Genomic DNA, 20,846 nt, shown 5'->3' on the forward strand with positions numbered 1-20,846 from the left:
GAACGACTCTACAGATTTAGAGCAGATGTTTCCCTGATATCACATTAAATTTGACCCCCACCTCAAAAAAGTTGATTTTCTCATGCACTAAAGTAACCTTCTTAAGACAGCATAGTCCAAGTTCAGAAAAGGCAGTTAAAAAGAATCCAATCTATTTTTGCATGTGAAAAATTAAATATTTTCTAACAATCTGAGTTCAATTAAAACACACTTGGTAGCTATCTGCTCAATTTATTGGCATTGTTGCGATAGGGTGACACAACTTTTCTGAAAGATTGACTGTGTTCTTGAGAAGGAAAGCCAATCATCATCCGAGCAATTGGATCGCTGGTCACCATTCTAAGAACTTTTATAGGTGGCTGCCAATAGTGTCTATAACTGAAGACAGATTTCACTCTGCTCCCAATGTGCCAACAGTTCTATTCAAAGTCACCACACTGTTTTGCTTTTGACTGAGCAAAAGGCAGCAGTTCGATTCAAAAGACATCAATGATAGCATGACGTAACTTTTGGTCTATTGTACAAAATACAATCACTACTCTGGGCTTAGCTGGTTGGGTTTAAAATTAGAGCTGTTTGCATCAAAACAGATTCGTAAAAATACCAGCTACTGGAATAGAAAGCTATGTGCTTTGTAAAGCCAAAGCTTTAGGAGAAACTGACAGGAACCCACACTTAATAGTTGTTTTTATAAAAAACAGTGACTGCTACTGCTTGGCGAGTTGGATAAATTGGTCCATCTCAAGAACAAAATCTGTATTTCAAAATCAACACTGATGTTTCGTACAGAACCTTGATAGGTCCCATGTGTCTGTTTCCATGATAAATTTTGCAGTCACAACATATACCAGGTATCCAGACTTCCAAAAAAAAACTTTCAATGTGATTGTCATTCTGTGGATGCATCTTACTGCACAAACAAGGCTGTGACAAGTAGAAAGCACACTTCCACATCAGGGTTAAATGATATTGGAGAACTCAGGGCAAAACACAAATTTTATCTCAGCACAAAGATCTCCACGTTAGTTTTTGTGAGAAATGAATACAAGGGCATGTAAAGATGACGCCAGGCTGTAATTAGTTGAATGAGCTTCCCCAGTTAATAGGAACACTGAATTGTAAACACTTAAAAAGAATTTACATTCTGTTGTTATTAAATAAATTGCAAATAGATAAAATTGCAAAAGTGAACTGAGCTTCACAAATTCTCCCTTTTCGCTGTAGTTTTCTTCTTCATAAAGAGTCATTCGGTAGTACAGAACTTGAGTATTACGGAAGAAAAAGCATTTTATTGCAGGTTTTTATCTTGCACTCATCAGAACAATGTGCAAAAATACCAAATTGAGGGGAATGACAGCAATTATACTGCGTGAGAGGAGAGACTTGATTGTTGACAAATTAACTCTGATTGGTGGAGGCACTGCCATGGAATATACAGCTGTTAATAATGATTGACAATAAGCTGCCAGACATTGTTAAATTCTAGACCAGGCAGATAGAATCTGAATGTGGGTCACCTATTTTTCGACTCAACAAAACAGGTGACAGCTATTTGCTGATTCATTTCTCATGGCAATTCCCTGACCAATCAAAATCAACATACCTGGTGTAAAATTTAACAAAACATGGAGGTTAACTGTCAATAAAGTGGCAATTTCTCAATGGAAACACCTCTACTAATTAAAGATTCCACTTGCCTACCAATCAGCACTCTCTTCGCATTCAGTTTAAATGTTGGTTTTCGTTCTTAAATTGGTATTCTTGCAAATTGTACTGAAGAGTGTAAAATGAGAAGCTTCAACAAAACGTGTCTTTCTTCACGAGCAATTGATATTTAAGTGTGAAGATTGACAGTGAGGTATTTCACACTGCTTCTACCCTTTCAGCACTGGATTCATTTGACTTTTACTTCAAATCCTTCTACCTTCTTCACTTACTCAAAAGGAAAATGAAATGATTGTCAGTGTTATTCATCCTCATATGGTAATCTTTAACCATGGATATGTTTTCTGCCTGCAGCCCCAAATGATAATGTAATTATCTGTTGCCTAGTAACCCACATTTCAGCTGCCAGAGGCAGCCTGGTACTGTGCAGCTGACTCTACTCACACATTTTACAAGATGTGTAGGTGATGTAATTTATCTGTTCCGCATTGCTCACTGGCAGCAAGTGTTATAGCAGGCATTTACCACTTTATAAAGTCAAGTTACTGATTCAAATGTAAATGCTGCATTTCAAGAACAAAACCGTTACTGTGAAGCTCCACAATAATTATTTTTCATATCAAGCATTCAGCAAACTGTACTCATTTGAAATGAAGAGGAGAGCCTGGAGCCATCACTTGTCATGACATCAACAGCAAAGAATACAATGACCATCTGCCAAAACTGATGCCATGTTTTGTTAATTAACAAAAAGAGAACACCATGTATTTTAAAAGAAGATGATTCTTCCAAGGCCTAATGTGAACCTCCATGGTCTTTAAAGCATTAACAATTTCACTGAAAACAACTTCTAATCTTTCAAAAAGTATTATCCAAGCAATATTTGTTTTATGGGAGCCCTAAGATTGACAAAAGGCAGATTCAGTGTGTCCTGGATGTACATGACTAAGAAACAAAATACAAGAGAGCCCAACTGTGTGGCAGTCAAAGCAAAAGAGTCCACAATGAGTTATATTTTATATATCATAATCCAAAACTACACGTAGGGATCCATTCCACACATAAACAAAGATTTAGTTCATCATTACAATCTCAGGCTTATCAAACCTGACTCGTTAGTAAGGTCAAACTTGGAGTGTTGTTCACATGACTGTGGATGAGACACGGAATATTCTGACCATTTACTCCAGTGACAGAAGTAACATCCAGGCCTAGATTTACATTAGTGACATGAGTAGCTCGAGTTGGGATATTTCCTGGAGTTTTACTCTGGGAAGGCTAATGCACTGTGGAATCCCAAAACAGATGGGACAGGTGAGTGCAAGTCAGACAGGTTACAAGACTTGTCTCAGTTCTGTTGGATTTTGTCCCAGTTGTTTCAGAGGCCCTTTCATCTTCCTTCAAACTGACCCCCTCCCAACACACACACACACACACACACACACACACACACACACACTCTCCAACTCACAGCCCATCATACCCGTCATGCCATTTCATATTTCCTACACTGCCCACATTATGGTTTCTCACATCCTACAATGCCATCTTATCCCCCATCTCTCAATCACTCCATTTCCATTCAGCCCAGTATCCATTATGAAGGGATGTCAGAATCTATGTAAGTATGAAAATAAAACTAACATTTCTCGCTTATTCAGACTTTAGTGAAAATAACTCCCATTCATAAAATACAATTAAAGACTTTAAATCTCAAGTATTCTTCATTTTAGGAAAACAAGCAAACTTCTATTCAAACCCAAGATCAAAGGCAACTAATCTGTTAATAGCTCCTTTAAACTGCCAAACTATAAACTCTCAATACCTCAAAACAGAAGCTTTTGAAACTCAGTCAAGCATTCATAATAATATTATAACAACCCTGTGGTAAAATCAAAGAACTCTATTAAAAGAAATTAAAAGGGCAGGGATATAAAAATCTTCGGATCATGACATTTTCTACTTTTCAAGAGTATTTGAATCTATCTCGTCCATTTGTAATCCTACACTGTAGGTCAAGCGCCCTGCACATGGGGTCTGTTTGAACTCAGTGCTAACTTCAACTGGCTGTGCAGAATTTGGGTTTCCCTTTTTGGTGAATTACGCCCACCCTCTTCTTTCTGTTGGCAAAAATTGCATCCATCAGAAAGGTGTACAAGTATTCTAGCTTCCACGAGAATCTGGTCCTTAGTCTCTGTATGCATTAATCCCTGAGTGTTGCAACAGGTTTACAAAATTGGCTTATGTTGTGCACTGTAGTTATTAATTTTGATTTTCCATGCATCAGAACCAAGCCAAATAAATGCAATCTTCAAGTATTAGCAACATTAAACTTGCCCATTTTTATAATTACAGTAAATTAGATTAAATTGGAAAGAAAGCTACTCACCTTTCATTTTCACATGGAATTCTCCTAACTGGTTCTCAAGCTCACTTTCCATTGTGCACATACTCTAGGTAAAAGAAATGACTTTTTAACTTCGGTACAACATAGAACATTTGTGTTTCAAAATTAATGATAAAATCATTAATTTAAGATTTTATACCCCTCAGAGGTTTTATTTTTATTTTGGGGTTGGGAATATGGTGACTGGATAATTTCCTGGGTCTGATATCCCAATGCATCTGCGTTGCTCATGCATTGTAATCTTCAAACATGAACATCCTAACTAGGCAGGAGGCAAGTTTGGTGCTCAATTACTGTTACTGAGCTCTAGGAAAAGGCAGGAAATATCTGTCAAGGCCTATGATGGGGCCTGCAGCTGTCGTCAGAAAACAGGCAGGAATTTGAGCTATCAGAAGCCTTAGTGCTTTAAGAATTGGCCAAGCAACCAGCCAAACTATGTTAGTATTGTCCGAGTCATGACGGAACATTGAATTCTTGAGGTGTCATGGCCAATATTTATCCTTTAACAAATATGACTAAAACATTAACCTGTCATTTGTTTCATGGATGCTTTGGAGAGTTTGCCATCCACGATTAGTTGCATGCTTCCTTCGTTACAACATAGACGACATTTCAAAAGTTGGGACTTCCTTAGGTTGTGACAATCCCAAATGTAATGCAAGTTTTAAGAAGAACAGAAGTGAAGAATTAAAACTGGCTAAGACAGTGTGTGAAAATAGAATAGCAGTCACCATAAAAAGGTAATCCAAAAACTTTCTGCAGAAGCAATTAATAAATAGGACATAATGGGCCTCGGCAAGAAAATGATGACACACGCTTTGAAATGCAAAGTAAGACTGAAATATGCCATAATATATCAGTGTTTGCTTTGGAAGAGATGGAGGTAAAATAAAATCAGTGAATGGCAGAGAAAATGGATGATAAAAATTAATAGGCAAAATGGAATTGCCAGACATGCTTAGATTGGAGAAGTTGATCAATCCTGATGACTACCAACATGCTAAAGGAGGGGAGTGTGGATAGGGAGGGTTGGGAGGTTGGTGAAGGCACTTTTGGAGTACTGCTACAGTTCTGGTTACCCTGTTATAAAGGGAGGATATTAGTAAATTGGAGAGGATCAGAAAAGGTTTACAAGGATGTTGCCAGGACTGGAGGGTTGCAGTTATAAAGAGAGGCTGGATAAGCTGGGACCGTTTTCCACTGGAGCATAGGAGGTTGAGGGGTGACCTTTTGGGGGTTTACGGGTCTTGTTAAGATTGGTAACTCGGGTTGTGAGTGAAGCTGTTAATTTGCTCACCGAGCTGGTTGTAGTTCAGATGTTTCGTCACCATGCTAGGTAACATCATCAGTGCGGCCTCTGATTAAGCGATGTTGTTCTACACCACTCAGTGTCTGAAATCTGGTCTGTTGCTGCATTGTGTGTCATTTCCAGGCTTTTCTTTGCAAGGGTTTGTATACGGGATCTAGTTTCACATGTTTGTTGATCGCATTATTGGTGGAGAACCAGGACTGTAGGAATCCCCGTGTGCGTCTATGGTTAGCTTGAGCTAGATGGTCATGTCATGCCAGTTAAATTGATGGTCTTCATTGTGCGAGTGTACTGAAATGAGGGAAAGTTCATTGTGTCGTTTTGCTGCTAGCTGGGGTTTGTGTATCCTGATGGCTAGTTTTTTTCCTGTCTGGCCAATTTAATGCTTTTGGCAGTTCTTGCATGGTATTTTGCACACTACATTGGTCCTGCATGTCATGGTTATGGGGTTTTGGTCCCTGAGAGTGTTTGTCATTTTGTGGCTGAGAGTTTATGTGCTATCCTGATTCCTAGTGGTCATAGGAATCTTGTTCTCAGTTCTGATATGTTCATGGCATACCGTAGTGTGGCCAGTGTATTAGGTCGCATTGGTGTTGTCCATTTAGTAGGCATTTGCGGATGAAGTTCGTGGGGTATCCACTGGTAGCAAAGACTTGTATAGGTGCTCTTCGACACTATTCAAACGGGCCGCAACCTACTGCAATATACCTGAACGTCGCAAGGAGGAGGAAGGATACTAGCTGTCAGGATAAACCAGATGGCAGCAAAATGACAATGAACTTTCCCTCATTTCTGGACACTCCAACAACAAAGGCCATCAATTTAACTGGGATGACATGACCATCCTAGCTCATGCCAACCATAGACACACTCGGGAATTCCTACAGGCCTGATTCTCCACCCATAATGCAATCAATAAACATGTGGAATTAGACCCCATATACAAATCCTTGCAGAAAATGAACCAGAAATGACACAAAACACCTCAACAGACCAGATCATATAAATACTGCATGGAGTAAAACAACAATTGCTTCATCAGAGGCCACACTGATGATGTTACCTAGCGTGGCGATGAAACATCCGAATGATAATCAGCCAGCTCAGCGTGCAAGTCAACAACCTCACCATACAGAGATTTATAAAATCATGAGGGGCAGAGATAAGATGAATAATCAAGATCTTTTCTCTAAGGTGGGGGAGTTCAAAACTAGGGGATGTATTTTTAAAAAAGTGGAGAAAGATTTATAATGGACCTGAGGGGCAACTTTTTTACAAAGTGGATGGCTCATATGTGGAATGAATTGCCAGAAGTGGTAGAGGTAAGTAGTTATAACATTTAAAAGACATTTGGTTAGGAACATGAATAGGGAGTGTTTAGGGGGATATGGGCCAAACACAGGCAGTTGAGACTGTCATAGTTTAGTTTGGGAAGCTTGGATGAATTGGACCAAAAGGGTCTGCTTCCATGCTGTATGACTCTATAAGCTACAATATACCAGTCAGACCATGATTTAATACTGTAATCATATACAAGATATATAGATAACATGAAAGGTAAAAATAGCAAATACTGAAGATATTGAAATGTATAAATATTCAATATTGAAATCTGTAGTAGATAGACAAGGAATTTGCATCTTTATGCACATGATCACTGACATTCTGAAGCACTTCGTAGTCAGTTACATAGTTTTGACTTGTAGTCAGCAAACAAGAGGCAGACCCTAATCCACATAAGTCTTTCAGCAACATAACATCAAGGAAATTGTTGATTTATTTATCTTCAAAGATCCAGCTCAACCTCTGGAAAGAGAGTGCACCAAGCTTAGCAGTACTTTCTTATTTTCCAGTTGACATTTCAGCTTCTGGTTTTACCTCTGTGTATTCCTTGTAGCCCTTGTTAGCTTCAGCCAAGCTCTCCCTTGCTTCTTTGCTGGTTTGAGACACAGTATACGCGCGCACCATGTTGTTTGCACCATCCCGTAATCTTCGCTGGATGCAGTAAGATTCATACAGCTCATCAATCTGCAACAAATTGCAAACAAAGTAAACTGGTTAGCATTACCAAAATGAAGAAGTGACAACCAGGGTAAGGCTTGATTAAGCAGACAATGTAAAACACTGGTGTTCAATATAGGGTTCATGATATTTTTAAGATCTGGGAGTCTACTCACATGCCACTCTGTTGTATACTAACCTTGATCAACTTATCCATGTGCTTTACAAATGCAAGTTTATCAAGACCAACAGAAGGCCTAGATATTTTACACATTTGATTAAAAAATAATTCAGCAATATAACTGAGACCTGTCTGGACTAAAGACAGTGAACTTGAATGTCAACTCACAAGACTTAGACTGGCAACACCAGTGACAATGATGCTTTTCTAACGGCACTGAGTGTCTACCTTCCTCAAGCCCCCCAGTTCATTTCTTTCACTCTCCTGAAGGCACAGATTGATAGAATCTCAGTCCTATCGACAACAAATACCTTGAAATTCCTTTCCAAAAGTGAGCAATTGTGGTGTGGGGGGGGGGGAGAATGGGAAGCGACTACCAACTATGCCCACAGTGGCTCTTGTAGGACACAGCTGATTCCTTCCTTCATATTTATGAGACACTGAAACAGATCAAAGTTGACGCCACCGTGGTATTAGGGTTAACCCTAAAGTGATGGGAGTATTTTGGATGCAGGGGTAAACTGTATTGCCGTCTCTCGATCCTGGAGAATGCACGAGATCCCATTGTAGTATTCAAAGTCAGGTAGAGAAGCCGGCTCAGCTTTCCAGCCAAGATTTAACCTGAACCAAAACTACTAGTCATTTAGCTCATTTCAACATGAGAGCTTGCTGTGTCTAACCTGGTTACTGCATCTACCTACATAGCACCTGAAAACTAACTGTTTACAATTAACTGCTCTGGGACGGCCACAGAAGACGTAAAATTTACAAAATAAATTATAAAGATGCAACTTGTTTACATCTTCTGGTGCTGCATGTCACACAACTGTATCAGGATCTGAACAGCTGATGTTCTGACACCTCCCTGGGCATTTCATTCCTGACCAGCTGCTCAACCAAATTGTACAGATTTGCAATCAGCCAGATTTAGAGAACTTAGATTTTCTAATTCCTACTTTAGTTTCTTTTAAAAAAATATACCAAATGTAGTAAACCTTTAGCGACAGAGATACTTCCCACATTGGGCACTGCTTCTTGGCAATTTCTACACGAGAAACTAAATATTAGATCAGAGTGGCAATGGTTAACGGACACACACTGCCCAGATGAGAGAGCCCCCAGATCTCATGAACATCATGTAGAACTTCATTGAACACACTCTTTTCTTCAAATGAGTCCTCTATGAGCTGGCATGGTGTTGCTACTAACGATAAACATTAGAACCGACGAAACTAACACAAATAAATCTTTACGTAACTTGGGACTAAAGGGATCAAATGGCAGCATAACAAAGAATGACAATCATCTGAATTTTCATTTAATTCCCTACATTAAAAAGAGAGACATTTGTAAAATGATAGATCTTACTATGATTTTTATTGTAATGTGTATTTTGCAGGAAAAATATAATAAAATACAGTGAAAAAAACTTTCACGGGGGCTATAATTTGGTGACATTTTGAATGATTTAAGAATAAGGGGAGTGTAGGTTTTCCCTGTGGTCTCTGAACTGCTCTCTACACTACCCACCAGCCCACAACCCTACCTATCCATCAAACCCAATGGGAGCACAGGGTGGAGCATGCTGAGTGGAAGAATGGGAGTTGCTAAAAAAAAAGCAGCCAATTAGTGGTAAGAGTGTAGGCTTGCTGCCCAATTGTAGATAAGTGGTTCAGGAGTGAGATGGAGGCTGGGAATTAAAACATAGACAGCGAACAACATTGCTTTCAGAGTCTTGCATGCTTCCATTCCCAGCTCCAGAGGGGTTCACAAATCCACTCCCACGCCTACTCAGGAGATTAGATTGAATAAGTGGGTGTAGGCAAGGGCTTAAATTTAATAAGAACGAAAAGAAGATTGTTGTTAAACTAGAGAGGGTGGAGAAACATTTTACGAGGATATTGCTGGGACTGGAGGGTTGAATGACAATGAAAGGTCAGATACACTGGGACTTTTATCCCTGGAGTGCCAGAGGCTAAGGGGTGATCTTCTAGGGGCTTATAAAATCACTTGTGAATAGCAATGGATTTTTTCCAAGGATAAGGGAGTCTCAAACTAGAGGACGCAGGTTTAAGGTGAAGGGGAAACTTTTCCCACACAGAGTGCGCTGCATGTATGGAATGTGCTGCGATATATACCCGAGTTAGTTTGGGAAGCTCCAGGAATGCTCACAATACAGTGCTCACAGTAGGTTAAAAGAAAACAATGATATGCAGGAAGGATTTAATAAACACTAATACAACAGCCATGTTTCTGCAATCCTAATACATCAGTAAATATACTGCTTCAATTCTTTGCCTAACTCAATCCCATAAATATTATTCAGCGATGACGTTGTCTCCCTCGTTTTGCACCCCAGTGCAGGTATCGAGCCAGCTGTCAAAGTTCCTGTGGAAAGCAGTCAGTTCATTTTGCTTGAAACTTTACTATGTAAAGTTTCAGAGATGATCTGACATCATATGCATTGAAGTCACATGAATGCCAACTGGTAACTGGCGCATAGTTGAGTTCATGGCTCACAAATAAAAGACCATGACAGTTAAACCAAATGCTTTTTATATGCAATTAGCATATAAACATTGAACAATGAAGTGTCTCAACAATGCAAGATTATCCAATGATTCTAGGACAGAGCTAAAGCACTGATCAGTCTGATACAATGCAGACGTTACAAGACATAATCCAAAAACATTTCAATATAACTCATTCAGGGGACAGACATCATCTTATTTGGCCATTGTTTGGTTGCCTATTTCAACTCAAATGATTGAGTAGCACAAGGGAATTATTTCATATATCATTCATAAAGACTGAGTAACCAATATATTAACATGAATTCCCAGTTTATTCATGAAATTTCTATCAAAGGAACATAAAAAGGATCAGCAAAACCTCAAGAACACAAAGCCCAGTGTTTTTTCTACTTAAGAAGACTAGTAATGTCTGGCCATTGGAGTTTGCTCATCAATGTATTCTGAGCAATGACAAGAAATGAGTCATGAAGGCAGTCAAAGTCAAAATGAAAAGGAACAGACTCACTGAATGGACTACAGACCACTGATGCTAAACAAGTAAAGACTGTGTCTCCGGGGCTCATACAATACTGTTACGAAAAACCGGTCATGAAATATGTTGGATTAAGAATAAATCACCTGAACATTTGTTTTGCTGCATTTTCCAGAGCAGAAGATTTGAATCATATACCGTGGCCCACATGCAAACAAGTCTTTTCCCAGTGAGCGATCTCGAGTGGACAGTTCACCACGGCCACATCACTATAGTAGCCAATTGTGAATGTGACCCACAACACAACTATCCACTTGCTGCTAGCAGCAAATATGTAGTGACAGAATAAAACATTGCAGCACAATGAATGTTAACTCGTGCACAAACAAAATAATTTAATGTCGCACAGATTCTAGAGTATTAATATTCAGTTTGGAGTCAGAGGCAGGAAGAGAACCACCATCAAAACAGCTATATCAATACAGGTTAATGCGGATTGTCCCCAGCTACTGAGAAACTCATCAGCCTCAGGGAAATAATTGCAGTCTGTGATTTTAAATGGCACGTACTCATGTTTGTGCACATTTCTTTTAAAGCACATCTGGCCACCGCAGACACAGCTCACAGTGTGAATAATACAACGTTTACATCAGTGAGAACTGTCGACCATGTGTAGGACCACATCAATAGCAGTGCTGCACTATAAAATGCCACAGGGGAGGCTGCAGCTGGAAAGAAAGGTTCAAAAAGAAACTGGGGCTTTTTTCACACACTGCTGGGGAGGTGATTCAGGAAATGCAATGCTGGTTTTAAAAGCTGAGCAATTTTTATGAGGCAAAGCAGAAAGAAAGACCTTTTGTCACTATGGTTCACAAGCTCAGGACTATTTTTTCATTATTTCATAAGATGAGTGTGTCACTGCTTACATTGCTGCCCATCCCCATTACCCTTGGATGTGAGCCAACTTCTCAAACTGCTGCAGTCCATGTGGTGTGGGTGTACCCATAGTGCGAACAGGAACACAGTCTCAGGAGATTGGCCCATATTTGTACTTAGTTTATTCAGCAGAGTTGCCTCAAGAGGAGAGAAGGCCTCTTCCTTTTAATGCACAAACATGTTTATATATCATAATGCTACCTTAGGCTCCCAATGGCCAAGGTGCTGCATTAATACAAGAAACAGGAGCATTTTATACAGAAAGCTTCTGTTCTGGCCATTTACTTCTCCTTTAAGAAAATGTATTTTGACATAAAACAGCCCAATGATATGGGTTTTTAATTTGTTGGATTTGATGCAAAGGACAGAGTACCAGATTATGCAAAATTATCACCATTTAATTAAATTTACGAGCGAGCCAGCAACGTGCTCTGTTAATAACACTTTTCAGCTAATTGAGATTCACTTTGTACGCAGTTTAAGGAAGTTGTCAGGAAAGTGTGAACCACTCAAAGAACCCAAAAGTGCGCGCATCCGAAGTAATTCCAGTCAACCAGTGTCAACAAGATGAAAGCTCAAGCTTGTAACAAAGATAAAAAGCTTTATTAGATGTTATATTTAATCTACTTCCCACAGTGCCTCAGAAAACTGAAAATCTATGGAAGGAAATGGAAATGTGGATGTGATTTCGGTAACCTACTGGCATTATTGCTGAACTAGTAATCCAGAGACCCAAGTAACATTCTGGGGACCGGAGTTCAAAGCCCATCACATCAGATTGTGTGCACAAATCCAATACAGGTGGTTCAAGCACAAGATTTCCTGGGAGCCTGGTTTTTGACCACTGGTACCATAAACATGTTGAAATTGACCCCATCTACATAACACTGTGGAGCACAATCAGACACAGCACTTCAATGGACACTAGGCAACACTGAAGATGTCACCCAGAAGAGGGACAGAATGAAACGTTTGTATGAAAACCAGTCTGCTCAGCGAACCAACTAACAGCTCCAGCCACAACCCAAGCTGCAGACCTTTGCTAAAACATTAAGCTGGAGATTGTTTGTAATGGGCAAAGTGGAGGGCGGCAGAAAGAGGGGTTGAGCTTGGTGTAGCCGGAAGACTGTGGACCTGCAATAGTGGCTGTGGAAGGATTGTGCAAAGACAGATGAGTGTACCATGTCAGCAGGAGTGGCCACGAACAGTAGTAGGCAGCTCCACTTCATCCCTTTGACAAAGATAAACATTTGCTTTTTAGAGCCACAGAAAGTGCAGCTGATCATACCTGAGCACCTGGCACCACCTATTCTGACTGAATTTCCCAAATTACTTTTCCTTTTCACAAATAGAAACCTGCGCTTACATATCATCTTTATCTGAAAGCATTGAGGGACTTTAGAGATCGGACAATGCTAATTTAAAACTTAAGCAAACCCAAATGTGACATCTCAGAAAAATATCATGTGCAGTGAATCCAGATTTCAGTGACTTCCTTATGAGCTTGTCATGCAGTTCATTCTTCAGGAGTCATGCACATTGGGAGGGGAGACTGAAAGCTTAGTCAAAGAAAGAACTTGCATGTATGTAATGCCACAGACTCAGGCCACACCAAAGTACAATGGAGGTGTAGTTACCATTGTGATCGAGGTAGTGGGATATTTGGATTAATTTTGAGGAGGAGACATTTGGAGTAGGAATTTCAGAAAACAGAATTCAGTGGTGTGTAAGTTTCAGATTTACTGATGACATTTCAATCAGTTAGAGAGAAAAGGAGACCTGTATGTGGATTACCAAGAAGCTTTGACTATTTTCCTTATATTGCTTTTCTGGCTAATAGCTGTGCTGTTATTGTCGCTTCTGGTAAATTCATTTTGTCCAATGCTGAGTTCAATGTACCCTTCCACCTCAACCATCCATTAACTGGATTTTAAATTTGCATTCACTCCTGTATTTCCTAATGCAATTATTACTTAAATTATCAAATGAAGAATTTTATGAAAAAAGTATTGATAATGGCGGGGGGGGGGGGGGCGGAATGCCTCAAATGCTGCCAACGTGCCTCAAAAAAAATACAAAGCCTTGGCTATATGAAAGTACTAATAGGGCCAACTACAACAGAATACAATTCCCTGGGTTAGGAAAGGAGGAAGAAAAAAAGTTGATATTGGGCACTAGACTGTGACTTCTATGTGAAATGTTTGCATCAAGACAGACTCGTTTAGGTTCCTTCAACAGCGCCTTCCAAATGCATGACTTCCACCACCTAGAAGATCAAGGACAGCAAATGCACGGGATCATGACCATCTGCAAGTTACCCGCCAAGCCACGTCCTATCTTGACCAAGAGCCATATCACTGTTCCGAGGTTATGATCCTGGAACTCTCTTCCTAACATCACTATGGGTGTCCCTACACTTGAAGGACTGCAGTGGTTCAAGACAGCAGCTCAACATTACCTTCTCCAGGCCAATGCGGGATAAACAAGACTCACAACCAAACAACAAATAAAGAAAGTGCTGTGCTGAAGTCGTTGTGGGGAAATGAATATGACCACCTAGCCTGTGGGGGGGAACTCACAAACTACATTAGCTCCACCTCGAAAGGAAGGTGCTGAAACCAGGATTGCTGTATTGTTAAGTGCCAAATCGTTCTCAAAATCAAACTGCACACAGGAAGTAAATCTACTAGGCTCATCGGGTCAAAGGAAGAGCAAAGAAAAACACTATTCAGATCAGAGTATGACAAAGACATAGCTCAAACATTGTCCTAGATGTCAAGTTGTTGCAACTGCCAAGTTCCCCATAATGAGGGACCATAATTAGCATATTAAAACTGGGTGCTCAATCTGGAACAGTTTAGAATTCCAGATGTAGACTGTTAAATCTGGGCCTATCCAGCAAAAAGGTCAGCTACAAGTAACAACTGACGAACAGTGGTTCGAGTGTCAGGTTCACTTTTGTTTGCCATGCTCCAGCCTCCCTGGGTATTTATTCTAGAAGCTGCCACCATAACTGAACTGTTTGAGCCCATCTGAGAATGAAAGTTGGAGTAGCTCCAAAGTCCCAGCTGAAAAGAATTAGGTCCGAAGGAATTGAAAGTTTAACAGAATTTTCACGAATCAAGGAGCAGGAAAACAGTTAACTCATTTGGATTATCACAAACACAGACTCCAGCAAACTAATCCGCACTAATGTCAGTCTGTTAATTCAGAAGGAATCAACAAGCTTTTGGTTTTAAAAGGATTCCACCACGCTGTCGACAGTTACTAACAGTTACCACTGTAAAAGTCAGCAGGATGATGCAATCAGTGTACTTTATGCTGCTGACTTAGAATGCCTCACTGGAGTATGGATCTTTATGGTAAGCTGTGGAACGAGAAGGAGGGGGTGAGAGAGAGAGAGCGAGAGCGAGAGAAAATGACAAAGAGAGCATGGCAGCAGGAGCCCAGAGAGTGAGATAGAGACAGAGAGACAGAGTGTGAGACAGAAAGAAAGGAAAAGAAAGAAATAATGAAATATCCAAGTGGCAAGGAATATTCACAGCTCAAAAGTGCCAGGCAAAGACCATCTCCAACCAGCAAGAGAGAATCTAACCATCGCCCTTTTGCATTTTATGTATTCAACTATTACCATCCCTGAATCCCGCATTATCAACACCCTGTGTGGTCAGAAGTTGAACTGGGCTAGTCGTATAAATACTGTGGCTACAAGATGAGCTAAGATGCTGGGAATTGTGCAGCGATTAACTCACCTCCTGCAATTTTCAAGCCTGGACAATACCACTTCCCTAAAGTTCCTTTCAAGCTACACACCTTTCTGACTTGGAAACATATCATTGTGCATTCACTATTTCTGGGTCAGACACCTTCTTAATGACATCAAGTGTCTCTGCATTCCTTGGAGTGCTGAGGTTCGAGAAGGGAACTCACTACAATCTTTGCCTGGGCAGTTAAGTACGGGCAATAACTGAGTGCCTAACATATAACATCCACATCCCACGAATGAATAAACAACTCCCGCCTCTGTCACAATTTCTTTAGATGAATTCCACTGATCACAGACGTAATATCAAATCCAGTTTCCCTAACTGGAATGAATCCCAGGGTCTATTCCTTAAATGACACTTCCCCTTTCTTGATAGCCGTACCCAAGTGAATCCATCTCACTGCCGTTCTTATATTCTCTCTGCCGAACCTCATCACCTTCCGTTCTTGTGCCATTGGTACCAACGTGCACAACAACTTCCTGCTGGTCACTCTCCCCTTTCAGAAGGCTTTGCACCCTCTCCGAGACATACTTGACCCTGGAACTTGGACGCAAACCACCATCCTCGTGCCTCACTGACTGCCAAGACACAGAAACATCTATCTGTGCCCAGACTACAGAGTCCCCGATTACAATCAATAGTTTGGAATGTGACATACCCCGCATTAGTGGAGTCAGCCACAGTACCAGAAACCTGGCTTCTTTCGCTATTTTCTCCCTCACATCCATGTGTTGCCATTACAGTGGGTGCTGCTTAAGACATTCCTCAATCCTTTCAAATGTTTACATGCCATCCCAGACGTTTGTTACTGGAAAGGCATTCAAAACCTTTATTGGACCCAAGTTGTCTTGAATTTTCACAAACGTAGATGTTTTGACTTGTGTTTTTATGAAGTTTTCATTTTGGGAAAAACCAACACCTCCCCATCTGGCGTTGAAGTCCCAAAGGATGGATTGGCCATGGAAGGTGCATCAGAACATAGCCAAACATTAACTTGTCAATACCCCTGCTCTGCCAACGGCAGTCAGGACGGGAGAGTTTGCTGATTGACTAAAACTGTGTCGTAGCTGCAGCACGTCAGCATCCCTATGATTTTAAAAAATGCAAGGCACAGGCTCTTGCCATGAGCAAACATCATCCTCATTCAAAGTCGCTACCATATGCACCCATTCAAGAGGGAGGACTTCTGATGGCACAAATGACTTGCTCTCCAAATGACGGTTATGAAAACACGGCGACCTTCACTTCTACAGGAAGGTGAGGAGACCCTGTAAACGATATTCTCCAGAGGCTCACCCACAGCAGATGCACAGCAGCAGCAAAGACAGTTGCCCGTACAGCACCCTAGCTTTTTATATATATAACTTTTCTAATTTAATTGTCCGTGTGTGTCTGTGCCTGTGCGTGTGCATGCCTGTGTGTGGTGTGCGCGCGCGTGTCTGTGTGCGCGCACCTGTCTGTCTGCACCTACCTATATAGTTATTTATCCTCCATCTAAATCAGGCAATGCACCAGAATCTTCCGAGGCATTTTCTTCATTGGCAGCATTTTATATGGTGCTCATCGTTTTGTTAATGTTGACTGCTGCAACCAAAGTACTGGCAGCAATATATTCCAAAAAATTAACATCAAAAACAGCACGGGTGCCCAGCAAGCTCTTGTAAACAAGACACAAACTAAACCATGAAAGAAAAACAAGATCCACAGAACAGTTGCCTTTCGATGCCTAAATGAATAAATCAGCTCCTAGAATTAAAATTTCATCAAGACAAACACAGCAGTGGCAACAAGTGCCTGTAAAACGGAACCTGTTCATTTCAAAATCTTTTGAAACTCAGATAAGGTTTTACTCGGCCCAAGCTACGCTCTCGGCCTCCTGTACATAGATGCCCAGCAGGAACTTTCAAAATTACACATTTCAATTGTAAAGGAGCCAGCTCAAGGCCAAATGAAACATTTTCAGAACTATAAATCCTACCCAGAGGTCTGTACAAAAATGTTCATACTTTACTATTGAAAGCAAATTGCTGTAGCTTGATAAAAATTTCTATTTTGGTGATGTCCCAGTAGATGACTCAGTAGCATCCACAATATATTCCATTAAATGGCAGGCACTCAACACAAACTCCTGTTCATTTAAACCATAGCTGATATTAGCCACTTACTCAATCTGTTGCAGCACAGAGAAAACCCACCTCCTGATTTGATCAGCGTCCATATGATACTGCCCATACAATGGATGATCTTAGTTATATTTGTAAGACAGTACAATGCAACATATTTAAATTGCTCCTTCAGCAATAACCCAATTGTTTAACAGAAGACACATTGCTTTATCATAGACATGGGACTAATATCTACCAGCATTTGACAGGCAGGAGGGGCTCTTGTGGGGAGACCCAGACCGAAAGGAGGCCCAAGTTCAAGCCCCACCTGCATCAGAGGTATGTAATAATATCGCTAAACAGGTTGATGAGAAATTATCTACAACAGACAACAGAGGGACAAAGAATCATCTGCATTTTAAATGGAGCCCTCAAACAGATGATTATACATTAAAATTAAGCCCAACAGTCATGTCCACAAAACATCATCTATTACTTCAGGCTAAAGAGCTACAAAACACATGGTTCATTGAGAAGGTGACTTGCAGTGAGCTCAAAGCTTGCCAGTATCTGCATCCGCATCAAGTTTTTTGACGTACAGCCTGTTGTCCTCAATAGTTTTCATTGATTAAATACTTAAGAACAAGTCAAAACATGTACATTGTAAGACCACAAGACAACTTGTGTCCAATAAATATATTAGACACTTTCTCAATTGCCAACATCTAGGCTGATGTAAACACAAGATGGTTTATCTGACACGTCCCAAAGTCACAGGAAAACCTAATAAATAATTTAAAATTTCCAGCCAAAACATGCTACAATGGTAATTCCTGACTTACAAGGAAAGCATTCAAGCATCTATTTCATTTGTTGCAAAACACATCATGAAGAAAATACAGAAGTTATCACTGTTGCGGAAGGTATGCCAGGGTGAACCCAAAGTGATGGTTTTTTGTTTATTCATTCACGGGAGTGGGGGGGTGTCGTCACTGGCTAGGCAGCATTTATTGCCCATCCCTAAATGCCCAGAGGGTAATAAGTGCCAACCACATTGCTGTGGGTCTGAAGTCTGGAGTCACATGAAGGCTAAACGAGGTAAGGATGGCAGTTTCCTTCCCTGAAGGGCATTAGTGAACCAGATGGGTATTTACAACAATTGACAATGGATTCACAGTCATCCTTAGAGGACTAATTCCAAATATTTACTGAATTCAAATTCCACCATTTGACATGGTGGGATTCGACCCAGGTCCCCAGAACGTTGCCTGGGTGTCTGGATTAATAGTCCAGTGATAATACCACTAGACCATCACCTCCGCAGTGAGACCCAACGTGGGGACCAGGAACTGACCAGTTTGTAGCTTCTTACCTTACTAACATGAAACTCCAGTCTGCGGATAAACCTTTCAATTGACTTGATTTGCTGTCAAGAGAAGGGGGGGAAAAAAAGGAGAGAGAAAAAGCAAATGTTAAAACAGACTTGGCAAGTCTTTGTATTTGAAACACATTAAACAAACTGGAGATGCCTTTATACTTAAAACAATCTACGTTTTTATTCATATTTTCCAGTACAAGAGTACATATAATTCACTAAGTGCTCAGAGTCAGGGATACATCCAAATCATGAAATACAAAACTTTTCATATAGTGTGCTGAAGATTTGCACACAATTCTGGAAACAAGTTTCAGATTTATGCTGCACGGGAAAAATGAAAATGTTCTCAGAAAGTGTGAGAAGCAAGGCACTTGTTTGGCATTTAGCACAGCCCAGTTAGAGAGCAGTACAGGTAAGCAAACAGGAGTAAAGTTATTTATCAACAGTTAAAATGAGATCGTGTCCTTCACCGAATTCACAATAACTTTTACTCAGAGTCTCCCCTTATCTAAATAGAGAATTTGAATGCGAGAGAACATCTACTCAGAAACAGGGTGGGTGGTCTTGGGCAGGAGAGAAAATTAACAATGTGCAGCCTGGTTTCTGGAGCAAGAGGTGGAGAGAAAAAGAAACAGAATTTAGAATCACAAAACTGAATCTGTCATCTTTTGAACACATAAACATACTTTACAAGCTTCCATGTTGACCTTTGTCAAATCAAGGTTATTATTCAATTCATCATGTCAGCACAAGTTAGAAAGCAAACAATACTGAAAATTCTTACCTTATCAAGATCATACAGAAATCCCTGAAAGCAAACAAAAAACAAGAATTATAATGGACACCTTTTATAACTAAATGCAATGTACGAAAATGGAAATTGTTGACATTCAAAATGCAAGGAAAACAGAAATCATTGTTTCAACTTACACAGGTTTATAAAACCATGCGGGGCATGCATAGGATAAATAGACATGATCTTTTCCATGGGGTGGAGGAGTTCAAACCTAGAGGACATGGGTTTAAGGTGAGAGGGGAAAAGAGTTAAAAAGGGATCGAAGGGGCAACTTTTTCCTTGTAGGGGGTGGTGTGTGTATGGATCAAGCTGCCAGAGCAGGTGGAGGAGGTTGGTACAATTACAGCAGTTAAAAAGGCACCTGGATGGGGCCATGAATAGGGATGGTTTAAGAGGGATATGGGCCAAATGCTGGCAAAATGGGACTAGATTTATTCAAGCTATCCGGTCAGCATGGTTGAGTTGGACCAAAGGGGCTGTTTCTATGCTGTATATCTCCATGACTCTAAAAATAAAGTCTCAATTCTATTCCGCTATTAATTTGAAAATGAAAATCTCAGGCAAAATTTTAAAGTTTATAAATTATTTACCTGATCCAAAAAAAAACTGAAATGGAATTGGTGTCAATTAACCACGCACTACAAATGTTTCTGTCTCGCAAAATATGAAAAATTAATTTATGAAACATGTACAACTGGGACTGAAAGCAAAGCAAAGAACTAATCCACTTGTGCTGCTAGTCTTTGCACATTCCATGCTTCAAATTAACAGAAACAACAGAAAGCTAAGAAACGACATTGAAATGATTGTTTAAGTCCTTTGTGAACCAAACAAATTTATCAACACCAGTGCAATTTGAAAAAGATTGACAACTGCAATAAATATATAAAAACCTTGTTTTCTTCCAAATTAAAAGGACATGTAAAAGAGACAGTAAATTAATTATGGATAACTTCATATAGCTCAGAACAGATTTGGCCATGAGGAAGAATTTATAGACTGCATTTGGGACAGATTCCTCCACCAACCTGTCAAGGATCCAAATGGCAAATGGCTATTTTTGATCTGGTGAAGCGTAATTAGGCATGTTTAACGTACAATTTCAGAATAAAATATGCCTTCAGAACAGTGACCATAACATGGTAGCATTTAGCATTCATGTTCAGAGCAAAAAACTTAAAGAGAGAAAAACCTGTCCTTCATGGGAATAAAGGCAGAGTTGGCTGCAGTGGACTGGGAGTTTAGCAGAAAAGATGTTTAATGAATAATGGCTGGCATTTTAAAGAATAGGTCAT

The 20,846-nt window shown here is 40.1% G+C and overlaps 1 protein-coding gene across 5 annotated transcripts in view; it reads right to left on the reverse strand.

Moving 5' to 3' along the window:
- The window catches only part of ripor1 (RHO family interacting cell polarization regulator 1), a 267,095-nt gene that overhangs the window by 61,336 nt on the left and 184,913 nt on the right, over nucleotides 1-20,846 (reverse strand). For all 5 annotated transcript variants that reach the window (XM_048546692.2, XM_048546694.2, XM_048546691.2 and 2 more), the window contains exons 5-8: nucleotides 19,540-19,563; nucleotides 18,750-18,803; nucleotides 7,260-7,409; nucleotides 4,055-4,118 (exon numbers count right to left, since the gene is read on the reverse strand). In XM_048546692.2, coding sequence (XP_048402649.1) covers nucleotides 4,055-4,118; nucleotides 7,260-7,409; nucleotides 18,750-18,803; nucleotides 19,540-19,563 — 292 coding nt within the window. The remainder of the gene's footprint in view (nucleotides 1-4,054; nucleotides 4,119-7,259; nucleotides 7,410-18,749; nucleotides 18,804-19,539; nucleotides 19,564-20,846) is intronic.

This window comes from Stegostoma tigrinum, chromosome 16, assembly GCF_030684315.1.
Source record: "Stegostoma tigrinum isolate sSteTig4 chromosome 16, sSteTig4.hap1, whole genome shotgun sequence".
In the NCBI taxonomy this organism is placed as follows: Eukaryota; Metazoa; Chordata; class Chondrichthyes; order Orectolobiformes; family Stegostomatidae; genus Stegostoma; species Stegostoma tigrinum.